This window comes from Cannabis sativa, chromosome X (genome assembly GCF_029168945.1).
Source record: "Cannabis sativa cultivar Pink pepper isolate KNU-18-1 chromosome X, ASM2916894v1, whole genome shotgun sequence".
NCBI classification, from domain to species: domain Eukaryota; kingdom Viridiplantae; phylum Streptophyta; class Magnoliopsida; order Rosales; family Cannabaceae; genus Cannabis; species Cannabis sativa.
Window position 1 is genome coordinate 15858245 of NC_083610.1, and position 22733 is coordinate 15880977.

Genomic DNA, 22733 nt, shown 5'->3' on the forward strand with positions numbered 1-22733 from the left:
TCGTATAGAGAAGCTAGTGACTTGATAAGGCAGTTCAATGAAAGAACTGCCGGGAGAGGTTAGGATCTCATCGGAGATCCTCTCCAAGGGAGAATAGTCGACAGATCGGGAAGGGTCTACTGACAAATGGTCCAACCAAGTTCTTCTAGAACTAGGATAGACCTTCCCCTGCCTGAAGGAGGATAAGTCTTGCCACGAAAATCTGGTGGCGAGAACAGCCAGACTCAGGCAATCAGCGGCTTAGAGAGCTAGCCAGGGATCTCTAGCATGAAAATTCCCCTACTTGGCCAACCTTTGGGCGGCCAGTCCTTTAGTGGTGAACCTATGGTTAGCCAAAAAGGTGAACTCCCATCCCGAGACATCTGGGAGTCACCCAAAGGCCAATCTTTAACCAGCTAGGTCCGAGACGGGTAGAAACATCCAAGACAACAACAACTTGAGAAGTGAGACTAATCACTACAGATACTTAGATCCACCGAACTTTAGAAATTGGTGTGATCTACCCCTTGTCAACACATGGGCTACATCAGCCAATCAAGGAAGAATGGGCGGCCAGGCCCTGCTCATCATAGGGATAGTTGGCCATGAAAAGATGCCTAAAGTAGGGTTGGTCAGCCATGGCTAGTTCCCTTACCCAGGGCTGGCCGGCCATAGCTAGCTGCCAGGCTTAAGGCTGGCCAGCCTTAATCATACCCTCTCCTAGGGTATGGCCAGTAAGGATCTAGCCAATCCTGGGTTGTAGCCTAACCAAGAAAGACTAATCAACCCAGCCCTTGTAGCATTGGATCCTTCTGTGCAAGCACAGTTGGATCAAATAAGACACATGATTAAGGGCTTGGCTGGCCCGAAGCCTTCAAACCTTGAACTAGATAAGTCAAAGGGCTTACCATTCTCGGTATACATCAATTCCTTGCCCTTGCTCAAGTTCAAGATGCCGGTATGGAAGATGTATACCCGACAAGAAAATCCTCTAGCACACATCAAGTACATTGAGATGCAACTTGATCTCTAGAAGATTACTGGTGATTTGTAGTGTCGGATCTTCCCGTCAACCCTGTCAGAAACATCTCAGCAATGGTACTTCAAAAATTTCTCGAATGCCATGGAGATAAGAAGCCAAATGTTGTAGTTATTGACCAAGATGTGGCTATGAAACAGGCCATCATGGAGCACATGCCAGATGTTACACACCGTCTATACTCTTGGCTTCTCAATACAAATGCTTCCAAAAAGGTTAAAGATCCAATCTTCTTATAAACATTTAAAGATCTGATGTACAACTACTACGCGGAGGAAGAATTTGAAGCAAGATGGTTAGACGTCATCAAAAGGCAACAACTAACAGATAATGAATGGTGCCAAACAACATTCGGTATAAGAAAACAGTGGGCAGAAACTTATTTAAGGGGTTCATTCGTTGTAGGAATGAGAACCACACAACGTTGCGAATCGATCAACTCCGCTCTAAAAAAATTTTTAGAGAAGACTTATTGCTTGCGTGAATTTGTAACAACCATAGATATGACAGTCTCAAAGCTCAGACACAACGAGGCTGCAAATGACTTCAAAAGCAAATGCACTTGACCTCACCCACCTAATCCTACATGCTTGACCATGTATTATAACCAATGTCACTACAAGAAATGTCACTTTTACCAGCACAGTTCGCTACTGTGTTGGTAAAAGTAACTTTTACCAGCACATTTCGCAAACTGCACTGGTAAAGAGGTCAAAGTTTTACCAGCGCACATTTGCAATGGCTAAAATCTAACTTAAACGCGCTGGGAAAAGTCATTTTTGCCAGCGCTTTCATTTTATGTTGGCAAACGTTTTAATACCAACATTGATTTGCCAACCCCCTTTTGCCAACACATCACAAGAAAATTCTATTTTACCAGCACAATACCAACTTTTGCCAACACAAAAATGTGCTGGCAAAAGTGACATTTCTTGTAGTGTGTGCTGAATTCTACACAAGAATTATGTACCACAAGGTTCCTGAGTAGCTTGATTTAGAGAATAATTATTTTGTCCTAGGTCAGAAGGAGGAAGGAGAGTGGCAGATATTCACCATTGGAAAGTTTCAGCATCTAGAAGTCTAATACTGAGTTCATTACTGTGAAGGCCAACGAGCATTACACTATAGATGCATGCTATATGAAAGTCAGGGGTACCCTTGTAGACATTTATGGGCTACAATGAAAAGATTAAACATGAGAAAAATACCTAATACTCTTCTCATGAAGCGATGGAGAAAATCCGCGAAATCTCCACCTACATTTTAACTAGCCACAACAACAACACATTTATGAGATGGTTAGGTTTGGATCTCTCAGTTCACTAACTTATAACTTGACTTTCTATGCATCAAAATCAGAGGATTCGTATAACCGTGCAAAGGAAGAGATTGAACGGCTAACATTAATGTTCAAGGAAGAATTTGAGTTGAGTTCCAATCCGAAAGGAGAGATGCCACAACCTGGAAGATATCGTAACAACCCTAATATTATTAAAGACCCCGAAATTGTGAGAACAAAGGGTATAGAAAATCCAAGGGAATGACCGATATTTATATACTTATATAGTAGATACTGATTAAATTATTAGTGACATTTAACAATATATTTATACGTATGTATGACATCACTTTCAATGATCAATCGACCATACAATAGTACTATGATAGTATATAGTTATTATGCGTCAAGTACTCGATATTGATAAATACATGTGTATTCAAATAACAAATATGATGAAAAATGCTAGCACCTTAAGGTTAAGGTGTTTATCTATATATAAAAGATGATATATAGTTATTAGTGTATTCTAATATTAAGTTCTATACAAATCAATTTAATAAATAATATAAAAAAATTACTAACTAATTAATTACAGTGTGTGCCTGTGGTGTTGGGCACTATATATAAATAACAATACTCTGTATATTATAGTGCAATAGCTAGTAAATCCGCTAGCAATTAAGGTGTCAAGAATATTTCTACGGGCGGCATGCAGCGTTGATTAATATTAAATTATATTAATGCATTGCATTCATAGTATTTTTATGACTACACATAATAATATATTGTTGCGAAAGGACTAGTCTCCACGTTAATATGTAACAATATATCTATGCACATGTCATGTAGATATATTCATCATTCAGAATTTGGAGAAGAATATATATATTTATATGTACATACATCAACTATCCTTGTGCCATGCAGGCGTGTTCCACTAGAGTCACTAATTAAGTCTATATCATCAGTACGCATGTATTAGTATAAATATATATATATATTTATGTCACTTCAAAAAAATAATGATTTTAACGAAAATATTTACTATATCATTTTATTGAGACCATTTTCTATACACTGAACATTTTGCCTTGTAGAAAGGAATTAATTTTTCTAGTCCATAATATTATGTATATATATTAAGAGAGAGAGAGAGATTATTAGTGAGATGTTACTATGTTGTGTCTCAGTTTTTTAGGTCATATATTTATATTCTCCTGTGGTTTAGGTGGGATAGGTTTTGTCCACTTTGGAGCTGACCAGTGACCACTACATGTATCTTCCCACTTTTGACATTTCGTGGGGATATCTCCATGTTATATAAGTGGGTTTATATCATAGCCAAATTTATCATCACCCAACTTACCACAATATATAAACTATCATACATGATACATATATATATATGTATTGATCATTCACGACCATCATATAGAGATATAGATATATGTATATATATATTCCAGCTAGCACAGCTATAAAGGTATTGATTTTGAAGATATCTCAAACTAAAAGGAGTCTTCTCTTTTTTCTCACATTTCTTTCTCCTTTTGGGGATTATTAATAATGGATTCAACTGTGGTAATATCAATTCCACATGCGGAGTCTCATGTTGTTGAAGCTGGAACAGTAGTAGCTCCAACAAAAAAGGAAAATACTAGGATGAATTTATTAATTAAAACAATTGCTTCTCTTATTTCCAACACGGCTTCCTACGTTAGAGAAAAGACAAGAAGTATTAATAAGCAAAAGATGAGAAGGGTAATTCATAGTGTCAAGGTTGGGCTTGCTTTGGTTTTGGTTTCTCTTCTCTATCTCCTTGACCCTCTTTATGAGCAAGTTGGAGATAATGCCATGTGGGCTATCATGACTGTGGTGGTCATCTTTGAGTTCTTCGCAGGTAATAATTAACTTGTAGTAATAATATATATGTATAAATATTTCTTTATATGATGTAATTAATAAGTTTATATATGTTATATATATTTGATCATCAGGAGCTACTCTCGGGAAAGGTTTAAACCGAGGACTGGGTACCATATTAGGAGGAGGACTGGGGTGTCTAGCGGCATCTTTAGCTCAACAAGTTCATGGAACTGGAAATTCCATCATCGTTGGTACCTCTGTATTTGTATTTGGTATGTATATTTATATATATATCTATATAGATATATATATATAATAAGTAGCTCTAAAACAAAATACATATGTAAACTACGATTTTTATTATCCACCAAAAAAAAGGAAGAAGCAGTTCCAATACTCTTGGGGATCATATAATTGAACCAAAAAACTCGTCAGTTTTCAATATTACCGTACGTATATACGTCGTATATATATAAATATATACTTTAAGGTGATCATAATAATGATTATTTCCACTAAATATATTGGCTCTTGGTATAGACTCATTACTCTCTCACTATCATTTCATAAGTGAATGAGTATTTACATTAAGTACTCAACATCACAAAATATAGCACTACAAGTGTCCATAAGATTTTCAATATAACATTACTAATATCTTATATCAATTCTTTTAACAATTTTATGAGAGCAAATCAACCTCACAATCTTAATGAGGGCCACGTGGCACTGAATTTATGTAGTGGGTTAATAATGAGTTGCATTATAAATAAACAACAGTAAGAGTTTATTATGTGTGTCTAAGTTGGCCATACGTACATCTAGAATCTAGAATATTCATACTGATACCCACCACAAGAGCTTAATAAAAGAATATTTAGTAAATGGAGGATAATTAATGATAGAAGTTTTTTTTTTTTTTACCATTTACAAACAAAAATAATTCAATAAACTTATGAGACAAAATTATAATTATCCCCTGAAACCAAGTCTAGCTGGCTACCTAATTTTTTTTTTTTTTTTAGGGGAATTAATAAAATAAGTAAAATTAATCATATCACAAATTAAAGAATTAATATAGATATTCACATCTATCTACACAATAAGTCCACTAACTATATATATTTATTAATAATTAAGAGATAATTTATTAAATTAATTAATGTACACAGGTGCGGGTGCAACATACGCTAGATTGGTACCTAAAATAAAGAAAAGATATGACTATGGAGCAATGATATTCATCCTAACATTCAATCTGGTGGTGGTGTCTGGTTTGCGTGCGGAGAAGGTCTTACAATTGGCTCGTGAACGTCTCTGTACCATAGGAATGGGTTTCGCCGTATGCGTCTTCATAAGCTTACTCATTTTTCCCACATGGGCTAGTGATGAACTTCACGACTCTATAGCCTCCAACTTCAACCACCTTGCCCTCTCTCTTGAAGGTATATATACCTACCTATCTAATTAATAATTTCCATCTAATATTAATTAATTCTTCTACTTATATATAATGATCATTTTGTTTCCTATAATATAGGATGCTTGGAGGAATACTTCAAACTATCATGCCATAAGGAAAATCAGTCTTCTAGTGCCAAAAGTTTCACTAGTAATTGCAAATTAGTGCTAAACTCCAAAGCCAAGGATGAACAATTGGTATATTTATTTATCCTACTTATGATATGTACATTCATATGACTCCAACTTAATTTAATAATTAATATATAATTTTTATGCTACGATAGACAAATTTTGCAAAATGGGAACCTTGGCATGGAAAATTTGGGCTTTATTACCCATGGAGAAAGTACCTACAACTTGGTGACCACCTTAGAGAATTGGCTTCCTCTATCATTTCCTTGACAAGTTGTCTCCAATCCCCTAAACAGGTATACATATACAAATACATCGTGAACATTAATTAAATATATATATAAATTTACAATATGGTTTTCCAAATAAGGACATACTTATATACCCATATCAAATTATGTATTAGTATCAGGTACAACAACTAATGTGTTTTATTTTTGGACAACATCAAACTGAATTTACATTTTAATTATTAATTAATTGTATTGTTACTTTAATTAATATTGAAATTGTTTTGTTTATATAGCCTTCGCCAACATTGAGGCAGTTAATTAAAGAGCCCTGCGAAGCAGTGGGGTATTCACTTGGATGGAGCTTAAAAGAGCTTGGAGAAAGCTTAAAAAAAATGAGAAAATGCCAGCCAGCTGATGTAATTTTGCCGAAGCTGAAGGCCATGAGAATAGAGCTTAGCTCAGTGATTTCTGATAGTCCTAATAATTCAAAGCTAGCTGGGAAGTTAGAGAATGTCGAAGGACTTGCGGTTGCAACACTTGTTTTCTCCTTAATGGAGATAATTGAAAAGGTCGAAGATTTGGCTAAGGAGGTTGAAGACCTTGGTCAACTTGCTTTCCATTAGTATAATTATACATATTATTATATATTTATAGAAAGCTTTCCCGAGCTTAATTTTTCACTATGTTATTACTATATATATATAAATTGTATGATGAAGTGGTCATGATGATCATCTCGAGCGTATATGGCGTAAATAATTCTTTGGTTGGGAAAATTTACATTAGTGTAAATGACTAAAAACCAAAAAAAAAAAAAATAGAAAAAAAAAAAGAAAAGGAAGGTTTTTGGTGATGTTGTTATTATTGTATATATAGTGACTAAACTCTTGTAGAACAAATCTATCTGATTGTAGCCAGTCAGAAAATGGAGACTACAATTTTATGAAGTCCTCTGAGCTATAAATATATTCGAACTTAATTTGTTTTTGCTACAACTATTTGGAATATATGTACCTACAGTCTATACAAATTCAACCAATCACATAAAAGTGGGAAAAAAAATAATATATCTTATATGATTCAATCGAAAAATCTTCTAAGAAAAAACAGGCCGAAGAGGAACAAGTAATAAGACAAAAGAAAGAAACTTAAATTATTGCATTGTGAAGGAAAAACCAATAAAGAAGAGTCAACGTGATAATCTTGATCAAAACCTGAATTCTAATCAGAAAAAACAGAGGAAGGGAAACAGAGAAAGAAAGAGCGAGAAATGGGTTTTCAACATCTGACATTTTTTGCAATAATCACAATTGGATTCTTGTATGGCAATCTTATGGTCACAAGCCTTCCAAACACAGAGGTCACAACCGTGCTGTGCAACTCGGGTCAGTACACAGCCGGCGATCCTTTTGCTACCAGTCTTGCTTATGTTCTCGAAGAATTACTAAGAGACACCCCAAAACACAAGAACTATGATGTGTATAACATCTCTCCTTTTCCTAATGCATTTGCGTATGGTCACGGTTCTTGTAACAAAAACCTAACTAGTTCAGACTGCGTTGCTTGTCTTGGTGCTGCCAAAACTGCCATGCTTGGCTCATGTCAAAATCGTATTGGGGCTCGAGCTGTGCTTCATGATTGTGCAATTAGGTATGAGCAATACCCTTTTACTGATTAGTGAAAATAATAAAACTTTTATGAAAACAAGGGTTTTCTTGTTTGTGGGAAAAGACCTCTTATCCGATTGAATTTGGTATCTATCAACATTGTATGATTTGTGGGGTGGAACTTATTATATGGCTTGCCATTTAAAAGATTAGCCTTTTCTTTTTTAGTAATTTGTGTTTTAGACTTTCAGTTTTCTTCTATTTTTATTTATATTTAGTATTTTGGAGATAGCATTGTATAAGTGGTTGCTGGCTGGGAAATAAAGATTTCATTCCACTGATTGGTAGTCTTATGGGGTTTCAGTGCAAGAATGATATGATAGATTTTAAGCATTATTGTCAAATCAAACACAATGAAGTTTCACACTTTGATTCCAACCAAAAACCGATAAGTAGAAAGACTGAGAAAGTGGTGATAAGATGCATAAACATGACTGAGAAAGGCAATTATGGTTTGAGTGGGATTAGAATGTTCTTCACCTTCTCCTCATTAACAATGGAAAAGTCTTAGTTTTCATGAAAGCAACATTCGATCGCAGCCACTATAATATATATGTTTATATATATTCATACATATACATATACATATTATATCTATCTAGTCATGCTTTATTAGGTCTCACTTTACACTTGCGAATATAATGCAAGGAAGTGACATTATGTACCCTATGTCCTATTCCTCTTGTATATCATTATATTTGCTTTGAATTTATTAATACACAATACTGAGTATTCCATCATCAATTCAGAAATCACATCTTCAAACACTAAATAAAATTCATGTAAATGTGTTTCAAAAAGAAGAGAACCAAAAAAGTTGTGGCAGCAATACAACGAAATCATATTACACATTAAACATTTAAGTCTGCATACAAATTTAGGGTAATTCTTAATGTGGGCTAATCCAGTCAACTTAAGTTCATATGTTCATTTTCACACGTGGCATACATACAACAATAAGATTTCAAGAGAATGAAAGGCTTTAAGGTTTAATAAAGTTAATGTATTATTGATGATTAATAAAGATGGTAAAGTTAAGAGCAAGAAAGTGTTTAGAGAGAATTGCTTTTGTTGAGAGACAAATGTCATGTATGTGAGAGGTTCGGAGATATTGCATCATGCAGATATGCTGCTGCTGTGGGTAAAGATTCTGAAGAACTTGATTGGCAAGTCATGGTGTGTGAACGTTAAACTGACTGAGATTGTAGCACTGTCCTTGGAATCTTTGGTGTATGAGGCCTTTCTTTTTTTTTTTTTTTTTTTTTTTGAGGAATAAACTGCCATATTGTTACTTATCATTCAAAGAACAAACAAACAATCTGTAGTGAATGAATTACCCTCAAAAACTCGATCAAGCAATCATTACAGCAATCAAAATAGCAACAATATAACTAAACAGTTTGATCACAAACTGATATGATGACAACCAATATCAATTAACTAAAACAGAGTGAAATGTAACTAAAAGAATTAATAACAAGAGACCTTTTATTGATGTTGATAATGAGTACATGAGAGACTTGAAACAATGGAGAATTGTTGAGCAAAAATTACCATGAAAATCACATTGGGGGAACCAAGATCAAATACACTTAGACCCCTTTTACAACCCTCCTTTCAGTCTTTCTAAGTTTTCTGATCTCACAACATTAATTCAAGTGAATGGTACAAGGTCTATTTATAGTAGGGATTAGTTAAAAGGTGTTAATTATTTAACCCGGGTACTAACTGTTAAAACAGTTAGTGACACATCATCATAGATAAACATAAATGGATGAACTAAACACCACAAATCCACCTTAGTTTAGACATGTTAAGTTTAGAAAAGATATGATGTGTAACAGAAATGAATTGAGTGACAGGCATCAGCACTTGCAGATGTTCAATAGATTCAAACAATGCTTGAGCTTGGTTAAGTTTACACTCTTTGTCAACATGTCAGCTGGGTTTTCATCTGTGCTGATTTTCTTGGCTTAAACTTCTCTTTTAGCTACAATTTCTCTGAAAAAGTGAAACTTTATGTCTATATGTTTAGACCTTTCATGCAGCATAGGATTTTTAATCAAATGGAATGCACTTTGATTATCATAGTATATGGTTATGTTGTTTGAGTTTAAGCCAAGTTCTGTTGTCAAACCTTTTAGCCAAAGAGCTTTTTTGAAGGCTTCAACATTGTCATGTATTCTGCTTCAGTTGTGGAAAGAGAAACTACCTTTTGTAGGTTTGATTTTCAGCTGAATGGTCCACCAAAAACTATAAACACTCGTCCAATTAGTGATCTTCTGGTATCTATGTTTGCAGCATAACCATTGTCTACATAGCCTACAACTTCTTCAACTGCTTCTGATTTGTTGTTGTAGATTAGTCCCAAGTTTAGAGTACCTTAAAGGTATTTGAGTATCCATTTGACAGTTGTCCAATGAGCATTTCTTGGATTAGCCATGAATCTGCTCACTACACTTAAAGCATGAGCTAGGTTTGGTCTAGTGCAGACCATGCCATACATCAAACTCCCCACAACGTTGGTCTGAGGGACTTGCTCCATGAGCTTCTTTTCTGCATTAGTTTGGGGATTCTGAGATTGGGAAAGCTTGAAGTGAGGAGCTAGGGGTGTGGATACAGCTTTTGAGTTGTCCATACCAAACTTTTCAAGTACTTTCTTCAAGTAGTTAGCCTGTGATATTTTGATCATTCCTTTATGGTTTTGATCAATTTCTATTCCCAAGATCTTCTTAGCCTTGCCAAGATCTTTAATCTCAAATTCCTCACTGAGCTTATCCTTAATCTTCTTGATCTCACTCTTTTTCTTTCCAATAATCAGTATGTCATCAACATATATAAGAAAATACAAATGTTGATTCATGTATACATACATCATACTGACTTTTAGTGAAACCAATACTAGTAATAAAGTTGTCAAACCTGATATTTCATTGCCTTAGTGCCTGCTTCAATCCATATAGAGACCTTTTGAGCAAGCATACTTGGCTTAGATTGCCATTTTCATATCCTTGAGGTTGTTCCATGTAAATTTTTTCATCCATTCTCCATGAAGAAATGTTGTTTTTACATCCATTTGGTCCACCTCAAGGTTGTCTTTGGCTACTTTGGCTAACATGACTCTGATAGAGGTTTGTTTGATAACGGGGGAAAAGATTTCATTGAAGTCAATCCCTTCCTTTTGAGTAAATCCTCTTGCAACAAGCATGGCCTTGTATCCTGTTGGTTCAACTCCTAGGATCCCTTCTTTTACTTTCGTGATCCATTTGCAGCCAATTATTCTTGCATGTTCTGGTTTTTTCACTACAATCCATCTTTTATTCTTCATTAGAGAATCCATTGCTCTCTTTCAGGCTCTACTTTCAAGTCTGCTAAGAGCCTCTTAAACTAGGGCTGTGCAGAAATGATTCAATCCAATGACAAACCAACCGATCCAATGTAAACCGACCGCCAAAATTGGATATCCAATCATGATTGGATTGGATCGGATGATATTTTTGAAAATCCAATATTAGATCGGTCGGTTCTTGGATGACATGTAAATCCAATGGATCCAACCGACCGATCCAATCCAATAATCATCCAATACCATCCAATAAAAAATATATATTACAAATTTATAATATTATATATATTATATTTTGAAAACCACAAAAAAAAAATAAAAAAAAATAAAACATCACCATCATTCGCGTTCAGACCCCCTCACTCCATTTATTATATAACTAGTGAGTTTCCACATGCAATTGCATGTGTTAAACTTTTCATTTGATTTTTTTATCGTCATTTTTAATGCCTAATTAATTGTGATAAAATATAAAATGTGAAATTAAGATTTAATATTTTCAAATGAAGTTAAAAAGTGTAAATATATATTATATTATACAATATACAATAATAATTATAAGCTAGTTACTTAATGCTAAGCGTTTTAATTACATATGTAACGTGTCCTACATAAGATGTTTATTATTTAAATATATTTTACATAGTATTTATAATATTTGTACATAATTTATATATTTATTTATATTATTTTGCAGATACTTCAAGTATCATTCGTAGTATTTGAAGTGCTTGATTCACTATCACTTTCGAGCAGTGAGATAACATTGTATTTGGTTTGACTCCCACCACTATATGCATCCGCTCTTGCTTTTAAGTAAATAAAAAATTTACTCGCTGTAGAAAGCCTTGCAACCGATGATATGTTTTGATCCTGTTATTAATAATATCATTGAGAAAGATAATAATATTAATGTATGTTAATGAAGTGAATAAATTTAAGTAGTACAAATTACACTTGGGATGTGAATAAGCTCTTGTGCAGTATAATTTAACATCTTTTCTGCATTTTCGCCGAAGAATGTTGCTATTAGTGAGCATGTGTGGTCTGTTAGTTGAGCTTGAAAGCGGCACCTAATAAATTCAAATATAAATAAATTTATTTAAGTCACAAATTATGATAGTAAGATTTGTGCTTAATTGAGTTAATATAAACCTTGGAATTTTCTCAACAGATGATTCGTTACAGTTGTAGCAGTTAAAACATGATGTTTGATTGTCAAGATCTGCTTTTTGACGGCATTTTATGCAAGTCATGTACCAAAAGGATTGTCCTAAATTCTTGATGGAGATTGATGCATTGATCCAAAAAGTAGTTTGCTAATAAAGCATAATATAGTTATTGATATAAAGTATATAATATTATGTAAAGCCAAAAATAATTATAAGCACTATAAATACTGAGAAAAGAAACTAATTAGTTAATTAAAAGTTAAATAAAGATATTGTACGTACCTCTTGTGGAAGATTTTGAATGCCATTAATAGTAATGATATTATTATATTGAGGATTTCTTAGAGCAGTTTGGCTTGGAAAGAGTCTCTTCTCATTGATAATGGCAGAAAAGTATTCTTCATTGTTAATGCTCCTATTAATTTATAGGATTAAATTATTAGATATATAAGAATTATTTATAGATAGGTGTAATAAAGAATAATTTATAAAAAATAAGTATGAATTAGTTTACCATTGACGAAGCTCATTTATTTGTGGAATATTTGTAAGATTAATAATAAATGAACTTTGTTGCTTGGATGATAAAGATATACCTATTGAATTGTTAAAAAAAAATATTATAATATGTCTTTTAATAATACTAAATAATTAGTTGAAATAATTCTAACCGTTGTGTGAAACAACTTTCAGGCGTGTTCCTATTATAATAAGATTTTGTGGAAGAATTTCACATATTGTTTTTCCAACGGTCTCAGTTAGTTCGTCCCACATAGTTAAAGTTTTTGGTTGCAAGCTGCACAAATATATTTTGTTAAAAATTAACATCACATATGCAGTAATTTTTTAAAACTATAAAACATATTAGTTTTAGACCTTTGATCAACAAGGAGAAATTCTTGAATATTTGCAGGTCCAGACTTTGTGTAGATTTTTTTATTGGATCATCACTTAATACAATTGCGACAATATTTGTAATTAACAAGGAAAACAATATCATTAGTAATTTGACAATAATAATGATTATGAAAAATTAAAATTATATAAATATTATCAACAGAAGTTTTTGTATCAACGTAGGCATCTAGTTGATCAAGATAATACAAGTTGTAGAGATCTTCAAAGTTCCATTGATTTTCGTCAGTAGTTTCCTCAATTGATGTAGAAGTATTGAGGCTCCATTCAAATTGATTGTCAAAAATTCTAAACTCTTCTTGTACTGGCTTTATATAAGCATTGGAAATTAAGTAGACTTGTGAAACATTTAAGGTATCTCCGAAATGATGGATTGCATTGCCATACAGAGTAGCTTGTATACGATTTTTCTATTTATAATGAATCAGAAATATAGAGAATGATGTAAGAAAGTATTTTTTGTAGAGATTTTATAGCTAATTAATTAATAATCTTATATTTTGTAGCTGGAACAAAATTTATATTCAATTTATATAGCTTATATAGATTTATGAGTTCTAATAAATATACCTCAATATCAGCAAGAATTATACGTTGGTACAATACTCCATTGCGAGAGATACGTGGGATAAGTTTTTCAATAACAGTAACTTTTGCTATCTATCCTCTAGTAGATGGTGTAATTTCTTGTAGTAATTTATACTGAGGATTCATCTTTGATCTGTAAAAAGAAATAACAGTAATAAGTTAAATTAAAATATATAATCAATATTGGTGATAAACAATGAAAAGATGTACAAGAAGAGAATCATACATAAGAACTTTTATATAGTATTGCTTAATAATAAGATTTCTTCATAAACAATGTTCAAGGTATGATTATTGTCAGCTTTGTTGCCTGATGGTGGTCTAATGAGAACTCTTAAAGCTAATAAAGTTTTTGCTCTAGATAGAGCAACATATAATTGTCCATGAGAGAAAACAGGCTCTAGTAAGAATACACCAACAGAATCTAACGTTTGTCCTTGAACTTTGTTAATAGTCATAGCAAAACTTAATCTAATGGGAAACTGAGTGCGTTTAAATGGGAATATATTTTTTTCATTTTCCAATGGAGTAAAAAGTATTCTGGGTAAAAAAATTCTCTTTCCACAATGATCACTAGTAACTATTTCAGCATCAATAATATTAGAGCCAAATTGTCGACATATTAGACGTGTTCCATTACATAATCCTTCAGAAGTATTAATATTACGAAGTAATATAATTGGACAATTTAATTTTAGTGTTAATTCATGGGCAGGGAATCCACTTGGTGTTAAGCTATTCATGAAGTCTTCTTGTACTCCCTGTTCATTTTTATCTACGTTTTCATCAAAACTATAATATTTTATGGAGTTACCCGGAAATCGATTAATAAGAATTTTATTAATATGGTCAACATACTCATTTTTTGGAGTTAAAATCACGCGATTGAGTATTGTATTCATATTTTCTGTGTAGTTATAAATATCTAGAAATACGAAATCTATTAAGTTATTTAGCGAAGTATCATCATCCTCATAAGGTAAAATCATCGATGAGAGTAGCTGTATCTTTCCATCTATAGTTGGCTCAGTTCCATTGCCAATATTTAATAAATAATTGCTAAATAAGGGATCTTGTTTGGCACGCATATTGTATGTTAATGTAATTTTAGTAAATAAGGGCCATAACTCAGATTTTACTAAACTTACATTAATCATTTGTTCTCTTGTACCTTTAGGAACAACAGGTAATACTTGACAGAAATCACCTCCAAAAACTATAACTTTACCACCAAAAGGAAGAGTTGAATTATTTATGCCTTTTAACATATAGTTTAAAGCTTCAATAGCTTCTTTGTTTGACATTGGTGCCTCATCCCAAATAATAAGTTTTGTTAGTTGTAATAATTTACTTAAACCTGATTGTTTACTAACTGAACAAGAACTATAATTATCTAAGTGAAGGGGTATTTTAAATAGAGAATGAGCTGTTCGACCACCAGGTAAAATAGAAGCTGCAATACCTGAAGATGCAACAGCTAAAGCTATTATTTTTTTTTTTGAACGAACTGCAGCCAAAATAGTCTTATATAAGAAAGTTTTTCCCGTTCCTCCAGGGCCATCAATGAAGAAAAGGCCAGTTTGATTGTTGAAAATTGTATTTAATATTAAGTCGAATGCATTTTTCTATTTCAAATTAAATAAATTAGCAGCTAATATGTCATCTTTGCTAACAACAATTGCTAGTTGTTCATTAATCTCTTTATATTGTTTATCAATTTCGTCATCACTTATGTAATTATCAACTAAGTTATAATCATTGATATCTTTTCCCATTGATTCTAGAATGAATTTGATGTGATTTAGAACATGAGTTCTGATTGTAGATGGGGTGTTCGTTATAGTATAATAATCTTCAGACATTGGTTGTTCAAATTTTTCCCACAACTCTTTAGGGTTAGTAGGTTTACAGTATACTAAGATGGTAGCAAACAAACGACGTAAGCTATAGGGCATATTAAATGATGAGGCTTCTGATAAACATTATTCTAGATTTGTGTCAGCCTCTAATAATCCACTAAGTAAAGCAGCTTCTCGAAAAGAGGTTACCTGTTTACCTTTAACTGTCTTTAAATAGTGAAATGAGGTTGGCCCACGAACATGATTTAATAATAAACGTAAAAAATACCTCTCACCTTCTATTGGGTTAATTGTAACAAGCCTACCAAAAGTTTCGAATCGCTTTCTAATAGTCCAAATTTTATATTGTTGGTTCCAAACAAAATGTTCTGGAAACTCTCTGTAAAGTAATGTTTTAGCTTTTTCATCAATTTTATTCATTTCGAAAAATTCTGTCAACATAGATTTCGATATGTTATTATCACTTATAACATTATTTAAATAAGCTGTATCTTTAAAAGTAACAGATTGTTTATTTTCAAGATGAACTTGTAACACTTGTACATGTGGGTGCATCTCATTTAATGTAAATGCATATATTCTCCATGTAGCTTCAGGAGGAGAGACCCATCTACCAAGTTGGTAAGAGATCTATTTCATTAATATCATTTTGATCATTTTCTGAATTAATGTGGACAGCAATACGATCATGTCCTTTATATACATATTTGTATAAATATTTGACAGCTTTAATAGTTGAACAAATTTCTACATTAAGATGACAGTTATATTTTGCAAGTAAATAAGGATTATAAGGGATGACCCAACGATTATCTAGATTGCTACCTTGTATTTTAACTGATACGTTATTGTCTCTTCTTCTATAATTTGGATAAGAATCATTTCCATAATTTGTTTGAGGGTAAAACGATTTCGGATAACGATTTCGACATTTTTTATTTTTCATCATGCATACATTTGTTGGATTAAGTTGACCACAAGGACCATGCACCATATGTTTAATGACAATGGAGAAAAGATATTGATTTATATTTTTATCGGGTAGTTCAGCACAGACAAATCTGTCGAAGGATTCTGGCGCTATAATTTTTTATTGTGGTTTTAAGATAATTAGAAAATGTGCATGTGGTAAGCCCCTTTTTTGAAATTCTATGACATAAATATAGGCAGCTACAAGTCCAAAAATTTGTCGTTTAAATAGATCTATTTTTAATTCTTCTAATTTTGCTCTAAAGATCCTTGCAACTAAATCCGGTCTATTTTGTACTTCTTCATTTGGAAGTAATTCTTCTTTAATTTCTGGCCAGTTTGAATTACATGTTATTGTTAACAAAATATCTGGTTTCCCAAATCTTTGAACTAATGACATTGCATCGACATATCGTTTTCTCATATCTCTAGGTCCACCTATAAAGGAAGCTGGTAAAATAATTCGTTTGCCAACTTGTGAACCTCGATTTTCTCCAAGTTGTATACTATCAATTACACCTTGATATAGTTCACACCTAATTTGATCTTGTTTTTTGCGAAAGAAATCTAGTCTAGACGTTTCAAGCTTCACATACATATCTACAACATATTATTGTAACAGTCGACTTGCATGAAGTAGTATCCCTTTGTCGGTTGTTCGAATTTGTAATTTATAGCAATAGTATTCTCTACAAGAAACAACCAACCCTTTTTATTCTTATTAGTTAATTTTTTCTCTTTTTCTAACAATTGTTCAGCAGAGGTGGCTCTAGTTGGATCAATAACTATTTCACTATCATGAGAAGTTTGATTTCTATTTTTATCAGCTCGATTAATTTTCTCATGCCAACTAGTTTCTCCATAAGGAAATAACAAAGGATATTGCAATGGATCGTAACAACCGTAATAATACTGTACTTTATGACTAAAGCATGCATGGCTATATACAACAATCTCACGATCTGTTGTTTCTCTAGAGGAGTTATCATCGATTCATACTGCAGCTACTTGTGAAGCTAAAGGAGCATTGTATACTCTTTGATCTAATCCTACATTTGACTATATGTGAATTGTGTAGTTTTGTAAGTTAGGAATGTTTCTTAGACTTCGGAAAAATAAAGAATAAGGATTCATATTTATGATTTCTATAAGTTTTGAAACTATTGTTTGATTCATTTTTGATGATATATTGATTCGGTTTTCTATTTCATGCTCTGTATCATAGAAGTACAATTGTAAAAAAGATGGTCGGCCATCATGTGGAAGTAGTTCATTAATATAATGATAAACATGTCCTTGTACTCTAAACGTGTATATTCCTTTGTTTCTTTTGCCTAAGGTTTTGTCATTTTTAGCCCCGAAAGAAGTGAAAGCAAAATGATTATCATAAGTGCGAACATACTTTCTAAAGTGTTCAGATTCTACTGTTGAAGATGTAAATAATTCATAAAGTGTATGTTAGGTCCTTTTTTGGCAATTTAGTTGTCAAAATATTTCTTAATTAATGTGCATTTTATTGAGCATTCAATTTGTTTTTATCAACTCTAGACCCTTTTTCCAGGGGGAGTTGTGTTTAGTTGTGAACTATTTGGTTTAAAAGTTAGCATGTTTCTTTGGTTATTGTTGGTTTTCGATTGTGTTGCTCAGGGGGAGTAGTTATTTGTCTTGCTAACTTTAACTTGCAGGTACTTTGTGTTAAAAATTATTTTGTTCATCTAAAGTGCCAAAGGGGGAGATTGTAAAGTCATTTTTTGGCAAGTTAGTTGACAAAATAATTTTTCCATTTATGGTAAGATTGGTGTGCATTCATATTCGATTTCTTACCTTATAAATTCGGATTGTAGTTACCCTTTTCCTTGTTTGGAAAGTTGCACTTTCAGCTGAACTTTCCTTTATTGAAAACTTCTCAAAAGAGAAGGAATTCTCTTTTGGAAAGTTGTCTTTTTTAAGGAAACTTTGATTATTGCCTTTTCCTTATTGATTTCGATTGTATCTTGATACAATCAGAATATCTAATCTGTTTTTGGCAGGAATCAAGCATTGATAGAAGATCGGACCCGATTTTAGTAAGTTTCCCGTTTCTGGTCAGATCTGCTGCGTCAGCATCCGAATCTGATGTAGCAGATCGTGTTTCTTTTGGAAAGTTTTTGTACAGCTGCTAATTCGAACTTGTGGTTGCCTCTTTGGTTTCTATGTTCTATAAATAGAGCCTAGAGAGCAACCATTCGAATAACCTCTTCCATTATTCATTTTCTACATTTATCTTTTGAGAGAAGAGAGTCTTTCTTTGTTTTGTGAGAGCCTAGTTGTTCATCTAGGTTCTAGTTGTTCTATTTCTGTTCTTACTCTATCCTAGAGGTTGTGAAGAACTACTTGACTGAACAAGAGATTGGTCTTCGGGAGAAGACTTGATAAAGTCTTACTTCGGGAGGAAGTAAGCACTTGGTCTTCGGGAGAAGACTTGTTGAAGCCTTACTTCGGGAGGAAGTAAGCACTTGGTCTTCGGGAGAAAACTTGTTGAAGCCTTACTTCGGGAGGAAGTAAGCACTCACACTTCAAAGACGAAGGGAGTTCGGGCTTGAAGGTGTTTCAAGAAGTCAGATTCATAAAGTGGATTACAAAGGATTGCGGTAATACTTTAGAGGGAGTCTAAACTTGTTTAAGTCAATTGTCTTTGTAATTTTGATACTTTATTAATTGATTTCATTCTCTGGGCGTGGCCCCGTGGACTAGGAGTGTTCGGGAGAACACTGATACCACGTATAAATCTCTTGTGTCAAGTTATTTATTTTTCTGCAAATATTTTATATTCTGCCTGTTCAGTTTTGCTGTAGCAGAATTATTTTCTGCTGCTGCAAACGCGTACAGTTTTTATATTTTCTTATATACAATTGACATTTGCAAAAACACGGTTTATCAATTGGTATCAGAGCGGGACACTAAACTCTTAGTGTGGTCCTATAACGTTTTTGTTAGAATGTCATTTTTTGCAGAAGGAAGTTCTATTTCTAGACCACCGTTGCTTAATGACTCTAACTATCCTTATTGGAAAGTTAGGATGAGGGCCTTCATCAAATCTCAAGATGAGAAGGCATGGAGAATGGTTCTATCAGGTTGGTCTCTTCCAGTTGAGACAGATTCTTCAGGTAATACTACTATAAAATCTGAACTGGAATGGTCTATTGAAGATGATAAACTTTCTGCCTACAATAGCAAAGCCTTGCATGATATCTTTAATGGTGTAGGTGAGGGTTACATTAAACTTATATCATCTTGTGTTTCTGCTAAGGAAGCTTGGGAGATCCTTCAAACTCAGTTTGAAGGAACTTCTGATGTGAAAAGATCTAGATTTATCATGCTTCAAACTAAATTTGATGAGCTTAGAATGTCTGATAATGAAACTTTAACTGAATTTTATGAAAAATTATCTGACATTGCTAATGAATATTTTGCTCTTGGTGAAAAGCTTGATGATTCTGTTCTTGTGAGAAAAATTGTTAGAGTACTTCCAGAAAGGTTTGATACTAAACTTTTAGCAATGGAGGAAGCTAAAGATTTTAGCACAATGAAGGTAGAAGAATTGATGGGTTCCTTACGTACTTTTGAATTAAATCAACAGATTAAACAAAAGGACAAACCCAAATCCATTGCTGATAAAGGTAAAAGTATTGCTTTGAAAGTTGCTGATAATGAAAATTCTGATAGTGAATGTGATGATGAGATTGCTTTATTAACTAAGAATTTTCAGAAATATATGAAAAAGATGGGAAATAAAAAGAATATTTCGAAAGGTTCAAAAGGTAATACTTTTATTAAACCATCTGTCTCTAACAAAAAGGGAATTCAGTGCAGGGAATGTGAAGGTTTTGGGCATATTCAAGCTGAGTGTGCAAACACATTGAAAAAGAATAAGAAAAGTTTCAATGTCACTTGGAGTGATGATGAAACCGAAAGTGATGAAGATAATTCTGAAAATGTTGCCCTAACCTCTGTTATGTCTAATGTGTTGTGTGATTCACAGGTGAAAGCTAGATTGGTATGTCTGAATAATACCACCAAACAAGAGGAATCAGATTCAGATGAGTCTGAAATCTGTGAAGAATCTCTTGCTGAATCATACAAAGTCATGTATGAAAAATGGATTCAGGTTGCTTCTGAAAATAGAGAGTTGAATAAATTGAATAAAAAATTGTCTCATCAGATTGAAATGTGTGATTTGAAAATAAAAGAATACGAGACAAGTTTTTGTGATAAAGATGAAAAAATCTCTCTATTAAAGAAGGAACTTGAAAATTTTAAGAAAAATGTTCAAATGCTTAACCCTGGATCTTCTATTTTTGAAAAAGCTCAGAATGCAGGTCAGAGAGGTTTCGCAGGCCTTGGTTCTAATGGAATGGAGAGTTCAGGAGTCACGAAGTTTGTAAAATCTAGTGTTCCAACGAATCACCTTGAGGCTACAAACTCTGTCGTAACAAGCATTGTACCGTTGCAAAGCAAGAACAAATTTTCGATGCTGCAAAATCTCCAGGATTTTCGAAAAGAGTAAGATCTCAGGTAAAAAGATTTGTTCCCACTTGTCATTTTTGTGGTAGAAAAGGACATATCAGACCTAAATGTTTCACGTTGAAAAATCTGTTTAAAACAAATTATTTTGATAATTTGGAAAAATCTCAAAAGAAACATAAAGGTTTGAAACAAATATGGGTGAAAAAGAATTGTCTAGCTGGTTTTTCTGATAAAACTGCTGCATCTCAAATGTGGTATTTTGACAGTGGTTGCTCTAGACATATGACAGGTGACAAGGACTTTTTGACTAACATTCGGCCTATGCAATGTGGAGAAGTCACTTTTGGTAATGGCCTATCTGGAAAAGTTGTTGGTATGGGAACTCTAAATTTTGAAGGGTTACCTAGACTGAAAAATGTGATGTTAGTTGAAGGACTGAAAGCTAATTTACTTAGCATCAGTCAAATCTGTGATCAAGGGTTTACTGTTTCTTTTGATAGTGATCATTGTTATGTTCTGAATGAAGACAATGAATGTATATTGCAAGGATTTCGATCCAATGATAATTGTTACACTCTAACCCCTGTGTTTACTTGTCATTCAGCTATCAACAACACCACAGATCTGTGGCATGCCAAGCTTGGGCATATTAATTTTAAAAACCTGAAAAAATAGTCAAATGCAGGTATTGTTCGAGGTCTTCCCAAGCTTGGTAAGGAAAGTGAAGGTAAGTGTGAACCGTGTCAACTTGGGAAGCAATTAAAAATCACTCACAAGCCTGTGTCTGATATCAATACCTCAAAGGTATTGGAATTGCTTCACATGGATCTTATGGGTCCAATCCAAGTTGAAAGTTTGAATGGTAAACGATATATCTTTGTGTGTATTGATGATTTCTCTCGTTTTACTTGGGTAGATTTCTTAAGAGAAAAATCTGACACTTTTGATGCCTTTAAAACTCTTTGTCTGAGATTAAGAGTTGAGAAAGGTTGTAATATTGGGAAAATTGTTCGAATTCGAAGTGATCATGGTAAGGAGTTTGAAAATTCTGTGTATGATGATTTTTGCAAGTCTACAGGTATAACTCATGAATTTTCAGCTCCCAAAACTCCTCAACAAAATGGAGTTGTTGAGAGGAAGAATCGAACATTGCAGGAAATGGCAAGAGTGATGTTAAATAGCAAGAAGTTGACAAAGCGCTTATGGGCTGAAGCTATTAACACAGCTTGCTACATAATAAACAGAGTTTTTATTCGTCCAGGTACCTCAAAAACATCTTATGAAATCTGGAAAGGTAAGCGCCCCAATGTAAGTCATTTTCATGTTTTTGGATGTGTGTGTTATGTCTATAGAGATCGTGAGCATATTGGTAAATTTGATGCTAAAAGTGATGTTGGTGTGTTTATTGGATATTCCTTAAACAGTAGAGCTTATCGTGTTTATAACATGAGAACTCAAACTGTTTTGGAATCAGCTAATGTGGTTGTTGATGATTTTAGAGATTTTTCAGAGTTTTCCACAGAAGCCAAGATAGATAGTCTCATGGATACTCCTCCAGAAGTTGTAACAGCAGATCCTGATGCAGCAGAACCCATTGCTGATGCTGCAAAGGACGAATCTGCTGCTGCAACTGAAACTGGAGAACCAGAACCGTCTATCTTGACTCATCCAAACATCATCACTGACTCTATTCAGAAAGAACCAAGCACCAGAGTC

The 22733-nt window shown here is 33.3% G+C and overlaps 2 protein-coding genes across 2 annotated transcripts; both read left to right on the plus strand.

Moving 5' to 3' along the window:
* The first annotated feature begins 3491 nt into the window (after positions 1-3491).
* LOC115703559 (aluminum-activated malate transporter 13) lies at positions 3492-6986 on the plus strand. The gene is made up of 6 exons (XM_030630791.2): positions 3492-4200; positions 4298-4438; positions 5339-5611; positions 5707-5825; positions 5915-6058; positions 6289-6986. The coding sequence occupies exons 1-6, from the start codon at positions 3867-3869 to the stop codon at positions 6616-6618; spliced, it is 1341 nt and encodes a 446-aa protein (XP_030486651.2). The 5' UTR covers positions 3492-3866; the 3' UTR covers positions 6619-6986.
* Positions 6987-7076: 90 nt separating this feature from the next.
* Positions 7077-7953, plus strand: LOC133031718 (antifungal protein ginkbilobin-like protein). The gene has a single exon (XM_061105299.1). It carries the CDS (start codon positions 7266-7268, stop codon positions 7671-7673), a length of 408 nt encoding a protein of 135 aa, XP_060961282.1. The 5' UTR covers positions 7077-7265; the 3' UTR covers positions 7674-7953.
* The last annotated feature ends 14780 nt before the right edge of the window (positions 7954-22733 follow it).

Bases quoted from the DNA above. Each gene is read 5' to 3' on its own strand.
- LOC133031718 (XM_061105299.1), top strand. From the start codon at position 7,266: ATGGGTTTTCAACATCTGACATTTTTTGCAATAATCACAATTGGATTC.
- LOC115703559 (XM_030630791.2), top strand. From the start codon at position 3,867: ATGGATTCAACTGTGGTAATATCAATTCCACATGCGGAGTCTCATGTT. The intron at 5,612-5,706 runs GTATATATACCT...CCTATAATATAG, and splicing joins CCTTGCCCTCTCTCTTGAAG to GATGCTTGGAGGAATACTTC. The intron at 6,059-6,288 runs GTATACATATAC...TTGTTTATATAG, and splicing joins GTCTCCAATCCCCTAAACAG to CCTTCGCCAACATTGAGGCA.